Raw genomic sequence first — 24,233 nt, forward strand, 5'->3', positions numbered from 1 at the left:
ATAAGGGTAACAGTGATAGTAAAATAAAAAAATTAAATTGAAGAAAAATAAATAAAAATAAAAAATTCAACTCGTGCAAAAGTGTCTCCGCGAAAAATTATCTGCTCGTGCAAAGGTGTCTTCGTGCAATTTAGTTCCCTCATGCAATTTTGTGCACTCGTGCAATTTCGTCCACTCGTGCAATTTTGTACGCTGGTGCAAATTTGACACTTACCCTCAACAAAGATAAGTTTTAAATAAACAAGTTTACTTGTCTTTATGGTGAACAATGAGTAAATCTTAACATTTATTATAAATCTAATTAACATTATAAACCTTAATTTTAACTTTATAGCTAGTTATATTACTAGTTAATTCCACTTATATATTTACACTTTTAATCATTGAAAACAATTTCCAACAACATACTAGTAATTAAATTTGTCTTCTAAATAAAAACAAGATATTATACGATAAATAAAATTCTTATGTCTCTATTAAAAAAGGATTTTTGCGAAAACTTGACAAAATACTGTAAAAAGTGCAATAACAAATCAAGTCTATATCACTAAACAACAACAATTTTTTTATTATTAAAAACCAAATCAAAATAGACTTTGGATTGGAAAGCTAGTTGTTCTAAAAACCTTCAATTATAAACCTTTTAAAAGTATTTATAGCGTATAATAAACAAAAAAAATTTTAAGTAAAAAATATTATAAAAAATAGAAACTACAACTCAGTAGAAATTAAACAGTAACGTTATGATCCTAAAACATAATATTTCTAAAACTAAACATCAAATTTTTTAAGAGTGTGTTAATATCAATCAAACCATGCTCAATAATTATAACTGTCTTGTTCAGATTTGGATTTTTTAGGACTGGGTTCTGAAACGTGGTGGAACGTGTTTATGAACTGATAGTGGTTTCGTTTCGGCTGCCTACCATGGACGGCTTGTTGGTTGCTAGGAACTTTGTGTGTACTTTGGCTGTGAAGTTTTTATTAATTTACACGACTGTAGTGTTTAAAATAGAGTATCAAACTAAATTTTTACAAACTAAGACAAAAAATAGTGTCAGATTTCAAGATTTAGAATAACTGTGAACTGCACTTTAATTTTATTATATATTTTTTTTTTATGAAATCATTTAAGCAAAACATAATATATAGTTAAACAATTAAAGTATAATAAAAAACTCACTTTGAGCTGTTGATATCGCTAGGGTTATACACATCATCAGATTTTATGCTTGATGATTCTATTCCGTCTAAATGAAAAAAAATGAACTAAGAAAATTCAAACTGGTTAAAAAAAACAAATTCAACTTAAATTTATTAAATAGTGTATACTAGCGTTTAAGAAAAGTAGTTGATAACAAAAAGAATGCATTTTTTTGAGTATTTTACAATGAAAATGTTAATATTTTGAGCAATCAAAACAAAATTCATATTTAAATGAAACTATTCGAAATAACGTTTTGGATGCAAAACTTGAAAATATCTTGAGTTTCAATTTACACGGTAATAAAAAAAACTTTACTACGTTTGACCAAAGTAAATTCTGATTACGCTTCAAGTACTTAAATATACAAGACTTGTATGTAATATGTCATCAAATACAGTCTAAAACTAATAAGCAAAATCGTTTATTTTGACTCAGCGTTCAAATTTCAACTACAAAAGTATACTAAGCTAAAAGTCGATGAATATGGAATTAAACTATATTAAACTTAAAAAAACATACATATCTTTTGTAAATATGTTACATATATATTTTATATGTAAGGGTTGCTAAAGTTTTGTTTTTAAATATCTTCCAGATTCTTTAAAGCACAAGTTTTTTGGTCCATTTTTGCATAAAATTAATTGTAAGAAAAAAAATGCCTTAATAGTCATCATTGAAAAGAAACTGTAAACCTATTTTAAAGCGATTTTAACAAAAAAAATTAATTATTTATCTCTATATGATGATTTTTTGCATATAATCGAAATTCCATTGATTTACACTTAAAAGTTCTTTAAAACTTCAGTTTTTTTACCTACATTTTGAAATTCCAAGTTTTTTCCAGGATTCCAGGTTTTTTTGACAACCCTGATATATGTATATATTAAGAAACAAAAAATGCACGACAAAAGCTAAAAATTACTTTTTTCAAAACTGTTTTTCGATTATTTTTTTAAGTATTCTATATAAATAAAGTTCAAATTATCTTAAAAAAAAAACCATTTTAGAAAGCTCACTTTTTTGTTGCTTTTCTTTTTTTAAAGCTTTATTCAAAAGAAAGCTGTGGAGACCAACGACTCTAGTTTTGTAAAACTCATTGATGTGCTGCAAGCCACTTATGCCGTTGTCATGCAACAACTGATCAATGCTGTCATAAAATCCTGTTGATCCTGTTGAACATAAGTAAAATATATAATCTTAATTGTTCAGAAAATTCAATCTATGCATAAGTGCTCTTTTTAGACACATAAAAACTTGTAAATAACAAGAACAAAATGTTAATTTATACAAGCTTTGTCTAGAACAGGGTTTCACAAAGTGGGCAATATGGCCCTCTTGTGGACAATTTCAGAAATTTAGGGGGCCATAAGCTGCAAAGGGGTCAAAAGGGGAGCGTGAGTAGTAAAATTGCCATAGGGGAACAATGAGGCCATAGTTTAAAACTTACACTAGATAATCTGGAGTTGATAGTGAAGAGAAAAAAGCCAATAGGTGTATTTAAGGGTGGTTCTGAAACTTATACTAGATATTTTGGGTAAACTTTAGAAAGTTAGGGGACCATAAACTGTAAAAGGGGGAGCAACCATGCCATAGTTATAAGCTTAACTAGATATCGTGGAGTTGATGATAAAAATCAAAAAAAAAAGTTCTTAGGCGTATCAAAGGTTTTTTTTTTGAGAAATCTTATCGGAGGGGACCATAGCTTTTTTAATTTTTTTAAAGGGGGACTTAGGAAATAATTTAGGAAAACCCTGGTCTAGTAAAAAAAGTTTTATTTTTAACTTGAATAAGTAGAAGCGTTGTTTATATTTAGTATTAATTTATGTTGCAAAAAATAATTAAGTTAGTAGAGTTATGAATAGTTTCCTCATCTAAAGGTTTAGCTGATAAACTTTACAAATAAATAAGTCTACGTACAAAACTATAAGTAAGAAACTGAAAAGTACTTAATATTTTAAAATACCAAATAAAAAACATTTTTAACCCAATATTGTACTTAATGTAGTATAAAAAATATCAAAAACACTTTTATTGTAACTTTAAAATAGTTAATTAAAATTCCCTTAAAAAGAATTAAAACTCTTAAATTTTCATACAAAAATTTGAAACATTCTCATAGTTTGAATATCAAGTTGGCGCACTTAAACAGGGTTGCCACTCGTTTTTTTTGTAATTTTTTCCAGGTTTTCCAAATTTGTTCCAGGTTTTTAAAAGTACACATTTTTGGGACATTTTTTAGTTTTAAGTCAAAATCTATAAAAGAAACTGTGTTAAATAGTATAAAAACATTGAAACAATACTGTAAAGTTATTTTAAATGTGTTTTTAAATAAAGATATTTTTTGATGATGACAAAAAAATCTTATTTATATAATAATTTTTTGTGTCCAATCGAAACTTTACTACTGAAATACTAAAATTATAAAAATTACAGGTTTTTTGATCAAAATTCAAGGTTTTTCCAGGTTATTTTTGCATAAATCGTCTAAATATAGGTTTTCCAGGATTCCAGGTAAAGTGGCAACCCTGACTAATTACTTTTACCTATAAAATTAATAAAACATAGTATTATTCTAACTCTAGCTCACCAAAAACAATTTCAAATTATTTATAAACATATTTGAAATTAAATTTAAATAAAAACAGACCAGATAAAGCTTCATTGTCAACAATCAACTTCAAACAGCGGCTCAAATCCGTCAAATGCGTTTTCAGAACATCCGTGAGAATGTCGAGGCCGCTTTCGTCGGCAGTTTCGAAACCCAATGCGAGGCAGTTGTCCACAACAGCTTTCTTCAGCAAATTGTCAACTGCGTTCGGGTCATCCATATTGTACAATTGTGACGGACTGAATTAACAAATAATTATGAATTTTACCACAACTTTATATATCTTTAAAACTTATTGTTAATTTTAATTTTTTTGAATTTATAAAAGACAGTTTTGATAACAAGTTGAAAAGTATTTATCTATCTATATGAATCTAGTTAAACTATCATCAGTAAATGTTGAATAACTTTTTTATTTAAACTATTTTTAATTAAAAAAAAACTACTTTATTGTTCAGAAATATTATGATTTTTAAGTATGTTTTATGGTATCTTTCAAAAAAATTCAATATCAGCTATAGCAAAAGATCCTTTCAAACATTTTGGAAAATTAAAATCGTTTTTATTTTAAATTTTCTAAAAATACTTTTAAGTTTCTATTAAACCACTAAGTAACTGAATAACTTTAAAATAAGAAATATTTTAACTTTTCTGTGAAAATACCTTTACACATTTTGACTTAAAAAACTTATATTAGATTGAAGTTTTTGGGATTGTAAATTCCGAAAATTCAAAAAAAAAAAAAAAAAGGCCACAACTCAAAAAGTAATACATATTTTAAAATAACAACAAATGCGTACGTAGGTCCAATTAATATCTACAAAAGACTTTTTTATTATGCAGGACTTTTAAATATTTTTGGATATATGGCTACAATAAGTTTTAAAATATAGTATTTATTAGTAACTTTCTAAGTTCTCATTAAACAATTTTTTTCTTTTTTTTTTGAAATCGTAGTTAATTATTTATAATTACATACCCATTTTTTTTTACAAATATATATTACTTATTTTAAACAAAATCTTGAGACACAACTCATATTTTATTGAGAAAACAAGTGTAAGATATATTTCGGCTAAACCTTTTCAATCACTAATGTTAGCAATTAATTTTAAAAATAAAATTAGAGCAAGTAAACAGTTTTAAGTTATAACAAAAACTGCACAATTAGTAAAATAAGAAAAAATAAGCAAAGTTAAATAGAGATAGATTAACTATTTATAATTACATGATACATTCTGAAATAAATTATAAGATATGCATACGTACAAAAATAAAACATATAAACAGTAAATAAAATAAAAAATGTGCAAGTTTTTGGATAAGTTGTGTCTTAAGTCTTTGTTTAAAATTGACAGTACCAAAAAGTTATATTAATTTTTGAGTTTAGGCCCTTTAAACATTTTTAAAGTTTTTTAAGAACTTGAATAGACATGTTATCAAGTTTTATAACCACATTTTATTAGCAATAAAATAAACTGTTTTACATATTTATTTGATACTTTTTGTTAAGTTAGAAACATAAAAGCTTTAAAAGTTACAAATAACTGATGTCAAATAAATTTGAAACTAAAAACCATATATTAAACAAAAAATATTTTTAACCTACGAAATGAAATTTAAAAATTTAAGTATAGTGTATCATGCTACTTTTTGTCTTTTAAATAATAGAACACTATTTTAAATAAAATTTTATAATTGTGATATATTTTTCATACATAATCAAAATTTATGATTTTACATGTAAAAAAATATTAGAACTCTATGTTTTTCCAGGTTTTTTAGTGATTTTTGTTCGGAACTTTAGGTTTTTATTTTCAAAACTTTTCAAATTCTAGATTTTTTCTTGCCTGAATTGTCAAATTCCAGGTTTTTGGCAACCCTGTATTATAGCTGTTGGTTAATACATACCATTGAATTTCCTTTACCATAAATTTAAAGTTTACTTTTGTGGGTTTAAGTTTACTTTTAAAATAAAATTTTTTTGCACATTTTCTACTTCAAATTATTAAAATTAAGAAATATAACTAGTTTACTTTAAAACGATAACTATTTATATATATATATAAAATATATGTATAAGTACATTTATGTTTAAGTTTTTGTTGGTAATTATTTAATATTAAAAAAATCTTCAATTGAGAAAAGTAAAACCTCTATTTTTTTCTGATTTGTTGTTTTGTTTTAGTGTTTACTTTGGCATTTTTTTTTTTTTAATTTTAGTTTAGCTATGGCAAGCATGATGTTTTAAAAGTTGTGCGGAAAACTTAAACTTAAAAAATATCTTTATTTAAACTAAACCAAGCAGTTAAAATAAAACTACAGAAAAGCTAAAATAAAACATTTTAGAAAAGACTATAATTAAGGTAGTTTATGTTGCCCTACTCCTTTGTAACATTATAACGCTCCCTTGCTAGAGTGTTTAATCCATAAACAGAAGTTTTGTGAAATAAATTTTTGTCATTTAAAACAAATTACTTTTTTCAACTATTTACTGTTTTTTCTTATTATTTTAGTAAAAACATAAGTTTTTTCAGGTATAAATTAATATTTATTTTTTAAAGTTTTGGTATAACATATTTATATGTACATTTATTTGTCACTCTAATGCTAAGTTTTCTTAAAATTATTTTGATCAACATCAACATCATCTACGAAACATCAAAGCATTTTATAAAACAATAAAATCAACCTTAACAACAAAATGTTAACATTTAATTTTTAATCTAGAAATAAAAGTAATAAAAGCGTGCATTCTTTTAGAGATCAACTATTTTAGAACTTAATATTTTTAAGAAAAACTAATATGGAAAAATGTTTAAACTAGTAAGTTTAATTCTGCTAAACATTTAAACAAGAAAAAAAATAGTTTAAGGAATACAACACTTTTTATTTAATGCTAACTGTATAGATAAAACTTAATTCTTCATAGCAGTCTTCATTTTTCATTATTTTTTTGTTATGTCAAACATACTTGAGTTAAAAATACGAATCTAACTACTTACTAATAAAAAAATATATTTCACATGTAAACCTAGTTGTTCTATGCTACAAGTGAACTAGGAGAAATATATTTTTAAGTGAAAAAAAAACTTTAAGTTAATAGCTTGTAAGTTTTTAGGATGGTTAATAAATAAAGTAAAAATAAAGTGGTAATAATAGAACAGTTTAACTTAAAAAATTTTGCTAACTTTTACAAAACTTTATTACTGATACTTACTTTTTTATTTTTTTAGGTTTAACTACTGGTTTTTCACTTTCTTTCGATATCAATTTTAAGCCACACTGATCTAGTGAAGATTTCAAATTTAAATCCTTATTACTTTTTCTTCTTTTATCACAATTTTCTGTCTATAATTAAATCTTAATTAATTAGATTAAATATATATATATATTTATCATACGTATAAGTTAAACGAACTTTGGAATTAAAGTCAATTATGTAAAAAAATATGATTTATGGATAATAATATATTTTAATGTCTAGGAACATTAAGATAAAGTAAGCAAAGTGCAGCCTGCTGGCCAAATGTGACCAGCAAAAGAAAAATCTGAAACCAACAATTAACTTTTCAGCTAAAAAAAAAGTTTTCTAAATAGACAAAAACAGTTGTGTTGTTGTGCTAAAGTCTTAAACAAAACTAAAGGCTTAAAAATTAGTAAATAATAATGTTTTTTATTTACTACAATAAAATAACTGCAGCCAGCAGATAAACTTTTTTTTATACTGTGCAGCCAGCAAACAACTTTTATCAAGAAAGTTTCCTTCTTAGTTTTAAAAGCTGCTGATATCTGATATAGGAAAATTTTATTTAGATATTGTTAGAACTTATAATGATAAATAAAAACTTATTACAATACTCTATTTACCAATGGCAACTTATGGTTGGAACTATGGCTGAAGTCAATGTAATAGTAAGTAATACATTTTTGTTAGTTTAAACAACACAGAACTGTGAGTAAAATAAATAATTTAAAATTTGTTAACATTCATTATTGTGTGTGTCTTTTTCGTTAGAAAAAATAGTAATGGCTGAAGTAACATACTGAAGCCATATTAAGGATAAGTACCTTTTGGTAATATCAGGGTTGCCACGCAATATTTTGTAAACTTAGCCTGACTTTTAAAGATTTTGACAAATTTTTTGAAGAATTTAGTCTAACTTTTACCTTCCTCGTAGGTACGAGTTTTAAGTACACACTTCTTGCTAAACACGCCTTAAGAGTATACACACTATAATAAGTATGTATTTTCGTACACACTTCTTATTCAGTACACATTTTTGAACCAAATTAAAACTTTCTGTCAAGTTTCTTATTTATTTAGACTAGTAATTCTTAGCTACAAATTTTCTATTGAGTAGCTGCTGTGTTAAGAACGTGTAATTCAGCGAAATTTAACTGTAATAATAAGTTATTGGAAAGTAAAGGTAATTAATATAAACTTAATTATAAAAATTTTTGCACTGAACTAGGTATACTTTTTTCTCACTGCTTGCCTCTTTGAAAATAATAAATGTCACCAATGTGAAGTAAACTACTAGCAAAGAATTTTTAATTAAAATATTCAAACTAAATCATAACTAATTCTGCAAAACGAAAAATGGTATTAAAATTTAAACATATGTAATTAACTTCATTAAAACTTAAAAAAATATTAGATCATGATGTGTACTAAAAAATTAGTCACAATTGTACATAAATATTTAAATAAACCTTACAAACACAAACGAAAATAAAAAAAAACAATACATGTAATGAAATAGTAACTATAATTTATAAACAAGCGTAAGTGTTTCTGTTCTGTTATAAGTAAGTTCTATTATATAAAATATTACCTTTTTAATACTTCCTATGAAATCTTAAGAAAAATTATTACTAAAAATCTACTCTTACTAATTGTACAAACTAAAGTAATTCAAAAAAATATTTTAAGAACTTAAATTTATTGCATATATGTCATATAAAATACTACCTAGTACCATTTAATATAAATAAAATTACTCCAATTAGAAAATAATTTACTATGATTAGTTTTACAGAGTTAAGTAACTGTAAAAAAAAAGATAAAAAAGTAAACTATTTATATTATATAAAATATTTCCTCTTATCATTAAATACAAAACCTTTGATTTTAAAAATTTGTAACAAAGAAATCTACTCTTATTTATTTTAAAAACTTTAAGTAACTTTACAAAATATTACAAATAAGTAAACTTAGCCATGTTCTGTTATATATAGTTTATTGAGCGACAAAAAAGTGCTCAAAATATTTAGCCTTGAACCTGGTGCATAAAAAAACCTTTCAGTTAACAAGTTGCACACCACTTGAATACCTTTTAATGTCTATAAATTAAATATTTTCTCATATAATTTATAATAAACCTTTTAAATGAAAGTTAAATAAATACTCTTCTACCTTTACTTACTTTACAAATTAAATAATAACTATAATTAAGTAAACCATACATCTGTTTTATTAAATACTTCCTCCTATCATTTGATATGAAATCTTTAAAATACAAAAATATTTAACATAATCTGCTTTTATTTATTTTTGAAATTTAAATAACTCTGAAAAAATTATATAAATAGGTAAACCATACACATAAACTTGTTACATAATATACTATATTAAGTGCTTAATTATAAAGATCTTAATAACTTACTTAAACAAAAAACAGTCTGGTTCTAAATTTTTGCAAAATAGACTTTCATGTATATATCAAAGTTTCACTATGGAAGTTTCCTTGCCACAAATCATCAATACTAAAAAGATTACATACAACAACTACTTGTTCATTTAGGATAATAGTTTAACATGTTTTTTGGAAAATTTTGCAATTTTATTCTGACTTTATAAATGATTCTTTTATTTAATTTTCTATTTAAAATTTTACCATATAATGTTACCATTTCCAAGAAGGCTTTGGAATTTAATAATTTTGTAAGTAAATTTCTAGGAAAATTTTGTAATTTTAGTTTGACTTTAAAGGATTTCTTCTTAATTTTTTACCATTTTAAGGCTTTGAATATAAAGGAATTTTGTTATTTAAAATTGTCAAACTCCATTTTGACCTAAAAAAACTGACTTTTTGCCATTTTAACCTAAAAAACTGGCTTTTGGTCATTCTGACCCAAAAAAAATCTGCCCGACCCGTGGCAACCCTATAATATCTATAATTAAGCATTTTACAAATCTATAGAATACAAAGTAGGTTTAAAAATATAAGCAATTTAAGAGTTTTACAGTTTCTTTAAAGGAGATGTAGACTGAGAAGGCAAAAAAGACTATTTCATTAAAAAAATTTATTCTCCTTTAACTTTTTAAAAACTGTTTTCTAATATAATAAAAAATAATAATTATAATGAAATAATTAATAATAATAAAAGTATATCCTTTTTTTTCTAAAAAAAAACAGAAAAATTTGACTTTTTAATTTTTACTTAATTAAATTTTTATTTTTCAAATAACAAACAATCTGCACAGAAAGATTTTTTTTACATATTACAAAAGAAATTACAGCTTAAAGGATAAAAAATAAAGTTAAAAAAAAAAAACATATTTTTTTTTAAGCTGTAATTTATTTTGTAATATCTAAAAAAATCTCTGTTCAGATTGTTTGTTATTTAAAAAAGAAAAAAAATCATTAGTTTTCTGAGAACATTAACAATGAAAAAATTAAGATCTTAAAACTGTTTGTATTGGATAATTTTCAGAAAACTTTATTTACCTCAATAGTTAAATAACATTATTATATTATAAGAACCAAACTAAACTTCATTCTTAAAACATTCATTTAAGAGCTAATGTATTAAAAAATTGACTTTCCTCCTTGGCCTTAAAGTTTTGTTCCCATTTAAACTTTGAACTGAAAATATCAAAAAGATAATTTAAAAAGGATATCATTTCAAATGAGTTTTTATTTGAAGATATTCAACAATAAAAGAAAAATTTCAATATTTCAACTTTTAAAAATTAGTTTGCTATATGCAGTAAAACAAATCAACTTATTTAAAGTTTTGCATAATAACATTTTATTAAACTTTACATGATTAACTAAACAGTTTGAAATTTTATGACATGTCCGTCCTTATCTTCCATAAATTTTCTAAATCAAAGTTGAATAGAAATTGCTATTTGTAAAAAAAACTAAAAACAGTTCTATAATATGGACTTTTCAATTGAAACAAACAGATTCAAATAAAAAACCAAAAAATCTAACATCATTGATGAAATTCTGCAAATAAATTGAATGTTCTGTGTAGGGGCATTTCTCCACTTCAACTAGTTTGCTAGGAACATATGACAAACATCTTGGTTCAGAAGTGTTTTCTGGAAACTGGAAATATTGTTTACTTAAGTACTAAATATTCTAGATTTAAGTTAAACTACTAATTTGGATTTAAAAACTAAAAACTTATCAAATTTAAATAAAAAAGGAAGTAAAAAAAAAGTCAGTATCTTTTTTTAATATAACTCTATGTGTATTACTATACAATGTGATAATTATTTTGATGAGATAAAACTGTACAGCTAATAGTAAAGAAAGCTGAAAACTTACTAAAACGATTATATTTTTTTCAGTTTAAAAAAGAGATATAGTTAACAATGAAAATTTCAATAGGTTGGTTATTGTATGTTAAAGGTAAAAAACCAAAAAAAATACTATTTCATTAAAAAATTAAAATTATAGAACACTAAACTCATATGAAACTTCAGAGGTTTTTTACAAACATTAAAATTAGCATTTATTTTAAAACTCAAACTAAGGCCAAAGAGTGGGTAATACACAATTTTTTTAAATGTTGATTTATTTCAAAGATTTCTAACCTAGCTGACAGTTGCGCTTTATCATTTTGTAAAACTCAAAATAGTTTTTGAGATATAAGGGTAATAAGTCAGAGCGTTCAATAGGTTGCTTATTGAAGGTTTAAGGTATAAAGGCAAAAAAAAGACTACTTCATTAAAAGTATATCTTCTCCAAAAGTTTTCAAACAGTCCAGGATTGCCAATATTTATTTTAAAAAATTTACCAGATTTTCTGAATTTCTTCCAGGTTTTTGAAAGTACAAGTTTTTAGATCATTTTCAGTTTAAAAGTATCTAAAGCAAAAACTGCATTAAATAGGACATAATATTCAAAAATACTGTAGAGCTACTTTGTAGGTATTTTAAAATAATTGATATTAAAAATAAAACAAAAAAATGAGTATGATAGAATTTTGGTATCCTATCTGAATTTTATTATTTTTCATGGAAAAACTGTTTAAAATTCCTGGTTTTTTATGTTTTTTAGTGAACTTAGTTCAAAATTCAAGGTTTTTTTTATTTATTTTTAATTTCTTAAATACCTAATTTCCCAGGCTTTGTTTACCTAAATTGTTAAATTCCATACTATTTTTAGCAACCCTGGCAATTATTTTGAAATTTTCTCAAATTAATTGCAACTTAATAAAGTAGGATTGATTTTTTTTGGTCATAACACTTTGTGTTTTCAATCTTTTTAAAATCCTTAAAGTAAGATGTTTTTTTATTAATCAGTGCAGCCACTCTTTGAGTTAAAAAAAATATCTTGAGTGACCATAAACTGTCTTGAGTCATCTAAAGTTATTTCAAATCTAAAAACAAATAATTTTTCATAATAAAAAAGAAGCTCTATATTAAACTGGTTATAAAACAGCAAAATATTAAAACTAAATCAACTAAATCTTATTTAAAATCTAGAAAAGATTTGTCTTGAGATTGTTAAAAACCTTAAACCATCCTCTGTTTTTTATTAAAAAACAAACTATTCTGATGCAGGCTGAATTTAGAAATAAAATTTAAATATCCAGAATATCCTGAGTTATCCTGAGCTGTCCTGAGCCGTCTTGATATTTTAAAAAACTTCAAAACATCCTGAGTTATCCTGATTATCCTGTGTACATTGATTGTGTGGCAACCCTGATTAATGTATGGAATGTTTCAAAAAAAATTCTGGTTTATTGGTTGAAAACTAAGGAGAAAATAGATTTAAGCAATTTTTTCACATATAAGACAAAATCAGCTACTAGAAATTTCTGCTCTATACATATGCATCAGAAACTTTTCACACAACTGACTTTATCTCAAACTTTTTTTTTCTGAAAAGTATGTCCTCATAGTATAAAATTTTACCCTTCAATAAGAGCAAATGTTAAATTTTGTATAAATAATTTCAAACAACCTTTTGGCAAAGATATTTTTTATAAAACATAAAAACATATGATTTCTATCGACATTATCTAACATATGGTTATTGAGTCACATGTTATCTAACATATGAGATAAAGCTAGTTTGATAAAAAGTTTCCAATTTAAAGGTATGGAAAATACATTTTTCATGGCTAATTTTCTAAAGGTTTAAAAATTTCCTAAAACCTATTTCTCATTTACTTTCCAAGCAATTAATTTTAAGTCTTATATAAGTAATTCTAGCATTTCAAAAATATACCTATTGCAACATTTTAAGATATAAAATAAAATAAAAACACATTACAACCAAAAGTAAAAAAAAACAAATGTATTACTATAATTTTTTAAGCAAATGGGTACTCATAGCAAAAACTAAAAGTCTCCACAATATAATTATTGTTATATTAGACTTTAAAAGTTTGAGGACATTTACACAAAAACTATATGATAACATGTATTTTATTGATTTTTTTGCCTTTTAAATTTGGTCTTTTATAATGAACCTACTTAAACTCTCCAACTTTGTACTCTTATATCTCAAAAGCTAGTTTTATTTTAATGGTATAAAAAATCAGCTACTAGTCAAGTTAAAGATCAAAAATAATTAACATGTAATGAAAGTACTTTACCGCATATAATCTTGTTGATTTTAAAATATGCTTGTTAAAATTAGAATTTTATGTTGGTACTTTAAAAAAACTAGCCTGTGATTCATAAAAACATAATAAAACTACTTAATTTAAAAAAAAAGTTCAAATCAGCCTGTGTTATCTTAATAGTGTGTGTGGTAAATCTGGATTTGAAAAAAAAAGTCTTAGCCTCATTGAAGCTAAACTAAAAATTTGACAAATCTTTAAACTAATCTTGGTATCATAAAAAATAATCAAACTTTTCTCTGATTTTGTAAAAAATTTAAAAGAGCCAAAATATTTTGCAACCCTATTTTACTGCCTTAAATTTATTTACGCCAGCTTAAATAATCAAAAGTCAAAGGAAAGTAATAATATTAATTCTTAAAACTATTTTCATTCTAATATATTAACAAAACTGAAATGAATTGAAAAGATAAGTACAAAAACTTACCTGTAATAAAATACTTAAATAACAATCAAAATCAAACATGAAAAAAATTTAAATTCAAACTAACTACATAAGCTTTCGGAATTTTTAGATCTAACATTTGCCTAGTTAAAGGAGTTTCAACTTGTTCTTCCATCTCACCCCACAAAAACTCTTCATCAATCATATTTTATTCTTCTTTCTACTTCAAGTCAACTATTTACTTTTACTAATACAAACTGTTTGCATGAGGTACTAAGCTTTTTTTTTTGTTTTTTAATAGGGACTTTTTAAGTAAATATCAAAACACTGAAAAATCATGAATTTATACAATTTGCTAGGACTAAGAATTTAGCGAAATCCTTTGTCGGAAAGTTATCTTCGAAGGTGTCAAACTTGATTCTAAAAGATAGTATTGACGTCCTTCTAAAGGTTTGTATTCAAATAACTTGCTTGTTTCAAATAATAATATTAAAAAAATGTCTATTAACCTTTAGTCATAGAACTCTTTTGTATAGAGTCAAATCTAGTCCTGAAAAATGTCATTGGCGTCTTCTTTAAGGTCTGTAAGTTTGCTAATCAGTAATTAACATTTGATACTTTCTTATAAAGTGACGTCTTAAAAATTCATTTTTCGACTTCAAAATTATTTGTCGATGAGTTATCATATAAAAAACATTTAAAATTAGTCTAAAAGCTTATACGGATAGGCGTCTTTCTCAAGAGTTGTAATTTTTAAATTTGGTATTTTACTTTTGTTTTTACTTATATTTCCTTAATAACCTTATTAAAATTTACTTGTATAGTATAATTTTGTATACCTCGTGCGCAAAAACTTTGTACTATATACAATTTTTAAAAAACTTAAGTTTTACTAATTTGGTAGTTACAAGTTAAGTATAGTTTACTTAATAGAAACTGTTGTTAAGTTGAGTAATTATTTTTTTTATAAAAGGTTACTTAATATAAAAACATTTGACTCACATAGTAAAAATTAGATAAAACTAGATTTTTATATAAATTATAAATTATATTAAAAAAAAATTTATGATTGATGTTTAACATAATTATAGTAGTTAGTAAAATACAGAAAGTATACTTATAGTTCAGTCTGATTTTCAAATTTGATTAAATTTCGAATTTTTTTAAGGCATTTTTATTTTTTTAATTTATACCCTTTTTCCTACCACACCTTACCCCAAAATACTAAAAGTTAATCAAAAAACAGAGTTTAAATAATTAAATTAAAAATAAAATGAAAAAAAAACTTTTTTTGCTGATTTAGCAAATAGGCAAATCAAACTGTACTTAAGTTTACTTGCCAAATAATACTCATATTTTCTAACGCTTCAGAATAGTACGGTAAGATCATTATGACAGAAAAATAAAGTCGCTTAAACAACTGCTACAGCTGAAATTTTAAGATATTAAACTGCTATATAACTCTATTTATAACTAACTAAAGCAAAATACTGAACATTTTTTTAACTAAATTGGATTAAAACTAAAACATCATTTAATTTAAATAAATTGTTTTTATAAAACAATGTTATTGTCAAAGTTTGTTACATTTAACGTTTAAAACAAGGAGATAATTTATTTTTATAACAAAAGATCTTTAAGTTTCAACTAGGAAGTTTTAACATTACCGTGTTCTACTATTACAGTTTGTATGCTATTTAACTAAAGTTGATTTATTGAAGTCAAATGATTGTATTCAACTATACATAGGTTTACAGATCTTGTAGTAACTTAAGAAATTAACTTAGAATAATTTGTTGCTTAGAAATCAAAAAGGACCTGTAAGCTTCTTATATTTCCTATTTTCCAAAAATTTCTTGTTAGTTTAGATACATTTTGATAATGATTTTTTTTAAGTATTCCTAGACATAACGTTAAAAGGTATCCAACAAGGTGTACGACTCGATAACCGAAAGGTTGCTTCGTGCACTAGGTCCTAGGGCCATTATTTTGAGCGCTTTTGTTTTTGTTGCTCAATAAAAAATATACGTATTAAGAAAAACATTCATTGTATAAATTCATAGTCTTTTAAAAAAAACTGTTTCTACACATCTAAATAGTAGTTATTTTCAAAAAAAATACATCTAAATTAGTCTAATCCGTGATAGTGTATATTACAATTTTTAGTTATTTTAAATGTTTCTGAGAAATTAAATTGTAAAATTTTTAAACTTGTTTCAAGTGCTGGTTCTATGTTGTAATGATTTTTTTTTTACTTTTGTTTGCTTAGTTAACTTATGCCTGCAAATTTTAATAGATAAACGTCGTAAAAAGTCTGAACACTTTGGGATTGGGTCAACCGGAGGATGAAACTTTCTTGGCTAACTGCAAAGTCCAAATTTACACTTCAGATCCCACATCAGCAACTTAAGAAGGTAGTCATTAGACTTATAGTCTTTCTAGTATAATTTAAACTTTTGCTTAAATATTGTTACTTAAAACAAACAAGGAATCTACAATTAAGTTGTTTAGCTTTCAAAAGTTTATCAATATAAAGACTCATTCTTTTCAACGTAATTTAACACAACATAAAAAAGATTACAAAGTTTTATAGTTTTTATACCTGTAAAAAAGCCTTTTTTTTAGCTATGTCGATTAAAAACTATTTTAATTTTTTTAAACTTCAAGTATATATTCAGATACTCCAGATCTGCTCTTCAGTGAGGATTTTCCATAGGATCTACGGGTGGGAAGATAACTAGAGAACAATTGATCAGTTCTGCAAAGATTCAACTCCTGACTCAATACAATTGTAGCTTCCTACAATTTTGAAAGGATTTCCTGAACTTGATATCCCGCTATGCCGGAATTTTTACTAAGATGCCAGTAACTTCAAGTAAATAAGCTCCAAATTATTGTTTCATTATAAATCCATATGATGCGCTTCTTTATTTATAAAATTCTTACAGCAATTGTAATGTTTAAGTAAGCATAACATTATTGTACTTAAACACCTTCAACGGCTGTGTTTTTAACTCTATGTTGTACAGCTTCATTTGCTTTTAATGGTGATTAATGTTTGATTATAAAAAAATAGTTAATACTATAAGCAAGTTTTTCTTTTTGATCAAAATAATGATTGTGATTAAAAAAATATTTTTTCTACTGTCTTTATAAAAAGTTTTTATTCATGGACCTTTTTGTTGTTTAAAAATTTTCATTTTAATCTTGATATCAAATTTTCTTATATTTCAACCCTGTTTCACGGTCCTGGCAACAAAGACCTGTGTTTGATTGATTTCATGACAGAAAAAAATAAGGGAAACCCCCAATGTAAGAACGCAGAAGTTGTTGTGAACATTTTCAGGTGGAAAGGGAGACGTTGGTTAACACTGTGTTTTGTACTTCTTTAAGTTGAAAACTAAAAACATTTTTTGCTGATTTTTATGTTTTTTCTTTTGTTTTCTGTTTAGTTATAAAAAAATTGATCATACACTGAGTTTTTTGTGAGTAAGTTTATTTCAGTGGTCGGTATGCTTAATTATAACATGTTTAACAAGAAATAAGTGATTTTTAGACAATCATTTTTAATAAAAAAAATGGTATACTAAAAAATAGTTCTAACAACTTCTAAAACTAAAATATTTCGCTTATTGCTACTGAAACTGCTTTAATTTGATAAAGTAACAATTTTTTATTCGTCTATGTCACAGCTGTAAACGTACTTAAGTTAAGTTCATTTAGTTAAATTGTTAAAACTTAATTTGAAGTAATCATTTATAATATTTAAAAATAACAGTTTACAAACCAGTGTATCAGTCATTAGTAAAACTAAAATGTTTAAAATCATTTACTTATTACTTTTAATAATTTACATGTAATAGAAAAAAATAAAATGTAGTTAAGTTCTATATAAACATAAGTTTAGAAATAACTTCAAATTTAGCAGACTTAGCAATTGCGCGCATTAAACTAGCTACTTCCTTGTTTCTTAACTGTCAATAACAAACCAAGTCAGTTTCCTAAAAAGGGGCTATTTTATAAATTTAGGTGATCATAAGCTGCAAAGGGTCCAAGAAGAGGCCGTGAGTAGTAAAAGGGCCTTAGGGGGTAATGAGGTGACAATTAAAAACTTGCCCTACATTTTCTGAAATTGTTGGTGAAGAGTATAAAAAAGGTTTTAAGGCGTATTAAAGGGTAGCTTTAAAACTTGTAATAGAACAGGGCTTCCAAAAATGGGCAATTTAAAAAGTTTAGGGACAAGGCCATAAATTGAAGCATATACTAGATACTCTGGAGTTGATGATAAAGAGCACAAAAAACGTCTTAGGCATATTTAACATTAGTTTTTTGAAAGAGAAGGCCAGAGGTCATAGCTTTAATTTTTTAATGGGGTCCTCTTGAAAAAAAATCGTTTGTTTCTAATAATACTACAAGTAATTGTCTATTTTATTAAAGGGTTCATATAAGTATTATTACGTACAAACTATCTTTTCATCTTGTTTAAATGAACAGTGAATTGATGTAGACTAACTAGTGTGGAAGAAAGTTTGGTTTTGGTAAAAAAATTAAGCTGTAAAATTAAGATGGTTTAATTTAATACAAAAATATATATATTTGTAACTAAGTTAAGAAATAGTTTACATAAATTTCTTTAATAAAGAAACATTTAAGAACTCTTATAGATTAGTTCAATATAATAACTACCAAAAATGAATTAAAATAGGTAGAATATAAACAGACATCAAATCTAAATTGAAAAAGTTTTAATTAATTCTACTAATTATAATTTTTATACATAAAATCAATTTGTATTTCTAAACTAAAACACTGTAATTAACTTTATTTTTTTAACTATATAATAATTGACTTAATAATCGGTATAAATTTTAAACCAACATAAAATCTTTTCTTGAAACTAAAATGTTCTTGTAATAAAATAAAATATTAAAATGTAAAGTTATTAAGTTTCTAAAAAATATTTAACCTTTTTATCTGCATAGTAACTTGAAAATTGTGTTAAAAAGTCATTATTTAAAGTTTGTCAAAAATTTTTTTGAAGAATATATAACAGACATCTTTTGAAACTAATAAAAATTGTTTTTTGCATTTATCCAGTTTATATCACTGTATTATAATTTCATCAACTTTAATATAAAGAGGTTAAGGTTATTCAATCGATATAAAACATCCATTTCTAATTTCAAACCTCTACCATTACAGAATTTTGTTATTCATGTAAGTTAATGTCATAAACAATCTTAAACCAATTAACTACAAAACTAATCTAAAAAAAATAATAATTTTTTATAATTTAAGTTTATTGAACGATGTAAAGACTTAACGCAACTAAAGTGATAAACTATACATAACTAAAACCTTTAGTACAGAACATAAAACGTATGCAATTCAACTGTTTATAAATAACATTCAGTAGAAAATATTGTTAGGGATTGAACCCGGATCTGACCTGGTAACTCCAACCATTCCCTTTCCAACAGCCTGCAATAAAATTATTTAATTCAATCAGAATACTGAAACAAAACATTTTTTTTTTCTATTTTCTACAATCGATTTTAAGAAGAGCTCCTGTAACGTAAATTATTATTTAAAAAAGGTTTTTATTTGAGTTATTGTACGCTTTAAGCATGAAATTATTTAAAATGTTTAAACTAACTTTAAATTTGTCCACACACTGATAGCAACACACTGGTTGCAAACATGAATCCATCATCGGATAGCTTTTGCTGTTAACGTGAACATTGGTCATGTTGGATTTTGCAGCTTCATTGTAATGCTTGTAACAACTGCTTCTGGGGAGTTGAGGTTCGGCTGCAGAAAGACATTTCGCAACATGCAACTGTTTTGTTTTAATTAATTTGATAGTAATATATGAATCCAGGTCTTACTAGTTTATCTTAGTTACCATTGAAAAAACAGTTGATTAATTTTAATATTTTAACTTCTGAGATAACATTAAAAAAAACGTATTTCCAGCAAATATTTATTATCTATAATTTTTACTGTTTAGATTACCACGTAGTATGTTTGATAGAATTCTTAATATTTCCTTCTTGTAAGGCACATTAACAACTAATACAACCTTTTTCTTCCAAAACTCCTTCCCGTTTATATGTGCAATAGCTGCTTCAGCTGACCACTCGCTCTCGTACTGAACATAACCGTAACATCGAGATACCGGAGCCGATTGTGGGCTCAATGTCATGTAAGCAACCTACAATTTTAATTATAAATGATGAAACATTAGCAAATTTAGTATTCAGATTTTAAATATTTTAACTGTTTTTAACAAACACAATATGTTTTAGAAAGTCTTTAGTCTGATTATACTACATAAAAATGGTTATCTTGTCTAAAACGTTTGAACCCAATTTAAAACAGGTACTTTTGTATGTAAAAGTTATGAATAATTACTTTGCAAGACATGATTTTGCCGAACTTTGAAAACATGTCAAACAAAATTTCAGGATCTATCCAACTGCATAAGTTAGAAACACAAATGTTTGCGCATCCAGATTTCAATAAACTTAAATTGTACTGTTGCCACGACACTCTAATAGGACTTCCATTTACCACTTGACTATTCATTCTGTTTTTTGCTAATAGAGCTGCAACATTTAAGAAGCTTTTTAAAAACTTTCTAAATTCATAACTAAATTTACAACATAACTATTAGTTTTATTTTAAGATGAAAACCAATTTCTACTATAATAAAAGCTAACATAAAGTAGATGTAAAACTATTGTAAATCAAAACTGTTTTATTGGTATTAGAGACATTACTATATGATAATGTGCTGAATAGCAAACCTAGGTAGACTTAAAAATTGTTTTAATTTTTACACAACTTACCATCATGAGAATCAAAAAAGTTAACAAATGCGTAATTGAAAAGCTTCAAGAGGCTCTGCTTAATAATACGCACAGAGTGAACTCTTCCATGCGTAGAAAACATGCCTTGAAGTTGTTCTTCTGTAACATCTTTGCACAAATCACCAACATACAGAGTGCTGAACTGTTTGAAAGCTTGGTCTGACATAGATATGTTTTACACTAAGTACAACAATCTAGGATTTAATTTTTTTTTTAATAATTTAATACAAATTTAGACAAAAATGTTATCAATGTTACTCAAAATTGGTACAACTTAAAGCTATTTGAATTAATTTATGTTACTTTAAATTTTTACAACTAAAGTTTGTTTTAATCCTTTTATAATAACTGTTGCAAAGTTATTAACTTCGTGGACTAACATCAATGTACATTTAACAAAAAATACTTTATTTAAAAAAATTTTTACAAAAAGCTCATTTACTAAATTCTAAGGCATAATTTTTAATAGCAGTAAACTTAACTTGATTGATTTTACTACTTCTAGACTGGTCAATAAACTTGGCCATACATCTTGTACTAAATAAGTTTTACATTTATTTTATACTGAAGTTATAATTTTCTATCTTCACAAACTTTACTTTTAATACTAAATTTAAGAAATTTTTAGTACTTATAAGATATAATTCATCAAAAAAATAAAATAATAATCCCAACGGTAAGTACTAAAATATAATAACTTTAAGTACTTTCAATAACTAAAGTCTATAAATACATATCATAACATTGCTATTAAACAACTTATATTAATTATTTTTGTAATCCTATCTAATAAAAAATATCAATTTTTAAAATACGTTTACGGTGCTTTTATATCTACAGTTATCTTTAAAATCTTTTTTTTTTCATAGTACTTAAAAATAATTATCCGGGTCGTTACTAAACAAATAATAATTTACAAATTTATTTTAATATTTTTCAAATAGTTGAAAATAAATTGAAGTAAATTTTCTTGTAAACATACTGAGTAGAAACGTACGGTCCGCTAACAGAAATCTTTGGGCCACGATGTATTTTTAAAACATACTATAAAATTAAAATTTATTTTAATAAGAATCAAATCAAAATGTGCACTAAATTCTGTTTTTATTGCACAGTAGTGCTAATAAGTGATTATTTTATTGAAGTCTTACCTTTAAATTTTTTTTAACAGTTTTCGTATTATTTTTTTCAAAAAATTCAAAATATTTAACAAGTCGGGCTAGCAAAATATTTTTTTCACGTAACTCAGGTCCATCGACTGAAAAAGTTGCCCACTTATACTTTAAAGCGTAGAAATTCTATAGAGTAATCAAAACTTATTTAATATATTTTTAAGTATTTAATTTTAATTTTATAAGAACAGCTTTTATGTCTAAAGGTCTTAAAAATTCCAATATAAGCTACAATGCTGTTTTTAATTAATGTTAACTTAAATTTCGTAGTAAATTTAAAACTATATTGTTATGATTTTTTATAAAAAAACAAAACAGTCTGTATTTTTTCTTTCTTCTAATTAAACTATAAAGTTGTTGTAGTAGTAGCCTTGTTCTATATATATTTTAGTTTTATTAAAGTACTCGTTATAACTCTGAGAATTCCAAAGCAAACAAAGTAAAATAATAGTTACAAATTGACAATTACATTTACCAACACAGATAACAAGAAAACATGTCCTAGACAAGACTTTAAAAGGTATCCGTAGTGTGCGACTCGATAACCTCAATTGCAAAAGTATTTATAGTTTATATTCCAATAGCAAACTTAACATTGTTGTTTAAGAAACTATTTTAAAAAGGTAATAAAAGGAACTTACCTTAGCTTAAATTTAAAACAACATGCTGCTTCATTAAAAAAATTATAGAAAAAGTACAAACAACCGAAAAACAAAAATTTGTCATACAATTAAAAACTACTTATTTCAATAAAAAAAAATTCAAAGTTAAAAACTTATATAAAAAGATTGTTTTACTTACTATTAATTTTAGATAAACTTCCAACAAATTTCTGCTATACATACCTTAGTTTAAAATAATCTCTTCAATTATTGTTTTAAATTATAAAACTTTAGTTATTATTTAGAAAAATCCTCTTAAACGTCTTTATTCGTATTTTAAGGGAGATAAAAAAAATTGACAGAGTAGTCTTTTTTACTAAAAAGGTATCATTTTGTTTTTCAAGTTGTATAAGATATTTTCTTTTCTAGTATTTAGTGGTCAGAATAAAATTAAATCTATACAGACTTACGTTTTATTATAATATACATTATTTGAATCTTACAATAAAACAACGATCTGAATAACTATAATACACGCATAATATTTAATTGCAACACTTAATAATTTATTGTTGATTTATTTTGTTTAATTATCAACAGTACAAAAAGCAACCTTATTTAGCAACCTTATTCTGACAATTGTTGAAATTAATCAAAAAACTTCCGAACTTTTAAAAAATGAGTGATTTGTGTTTAAATAAAAAGAAAATAAGCAAAGTGTTAAGTTCTTTTAATGTTTTCAATAATCGTCATTACTCATAATACTATAATAAAAGAAAAAAAAAATGACTTCTTAATTTTTAGCAGCTCTTAAAATAGAGACTTTTTGAATGTTTATTTAAACATTTCATGCTTGCATTTAATTTTTAAGTGTAACTTCAAATATATTATATTATCATTCATTACTACGTTATTTTTTAGATTAGCTATCTAGTTTTTGTAGGAAAGTCAAAACTTTGTTGACAAAAAGTATAACAAAAACAGTAAAAGTAACTACTTGTGAGAGCTGTCAAAAATTTTTATTTTAGCTAACGTATTTAGATTAAAAATAACTTCTTTTAATTATTCTTTTTTTATTATTTTTTATAAATTGTTTTAAATAAAGAAAAGTTAATACCAAATGCAGCAGTATCATTTAAACAAAATCAAACTGAATTTTAGTTTAAAGAAAGTTTAATTGAAATTGATCTTAGTGACAATTTGATTGAACTTGACATTGATGACAATTTAAATAAGCTGGAGGCTGTCAGTAAGCTTAAAATACTTTTTACTGAATAATTGACGCTTGTACAATTTTTTTTATAAAGTTTAACATATTTATGTTTTAGTCATTGATTATTAACGTATAATGTTTTTAGACGTTAAGTATAACTATTCTTATTTCTTATAAAGACCATAGCTATTTTTTGAAATGATATTTGTTGAATGCTACATGAAAAGATTTTTCAACAAATCTGATATTTTTAGGCTAAACTTTAACCAAAAAGTTCGCTTTTTTGTTTTTAAAAGGTATTT

General features: G+C 24.6%; 2 protein-coding genes across 2 annotated transcripts; both read right to left on the bottom strand.

Annotated features, from left to right (window-relative positions):
* Nucleotides 1–618: 618 nt before the first annotated feature.
* Nucleotides 619–14,315, bottom strand: LOC145829868 (uncharacterized). Its single transcript, XM_082937744.1, has 7 exons — nucleotides 14,179–14,315; nucleotides 11,042–11,158; nucleotides 7,036–7,166; nucleotides 3,855–4,054; nucleotides 2,224–2,376; nucleotides 1,184–1,250; nucleotides 619–970 (listed from the first exon to the last, which is right to left on the bottom strand). The coding sequence occupies exons 1-7, from the start codon at nucleotides 14,275–14,277 to the stop codon at nucleotides 820–822; spliced, it is 918 nt and encodes a 305-aa protein (XP_082793870.1). The 5' UTR covers nucleotides 14,278–14,315; the 3' UTR covers nucleotides 619–819.
* A 5,166-nt stretch (nucleotides 14,316–19,481) lies between these two features.
* Nucleotides 19,482–21,110, bottom strand: LOC145828483 (polyadenylate-binding protein 1-like 2). Its single transcript, XM_082936237.1, has 5 exons — nucleotides 20,924–21,110; nucleotides 20,487–20,680; nucleotides 20,155–20,286; nucleotides 19,729–19,911; nucleotides 19,482–19,553 (listed from the first exon to the last, which is right to left on the bottom strand). The coding sequence occupies exons 1-5, from the start codon at nucleotides 21,108–21,110 to the stop codon at nucleotides 19,482–19,484; spliced, it is 768 nt and encodes a 255-aa protein (XP_082792363.1).
* Nucleotides 21,111–24,233: the final 3,123 nt, after the last annotated feature.

The sequence above is a fragment of the Thalia democratica genome, chromosome 2, assembly GCF_965202585.1.
Source record: "Thalia democratica chromosome 2, ktThaDemo2.hap1.1, whole genome shotgun sequence".
In the NCBI taxonomy this organism is placed as follows: domain Eukaryota; kingdom Metazoa; phylum Chordata; class Thaliacea; order Salpida; family Salpidae; genus Thalia; species Thalia democratica.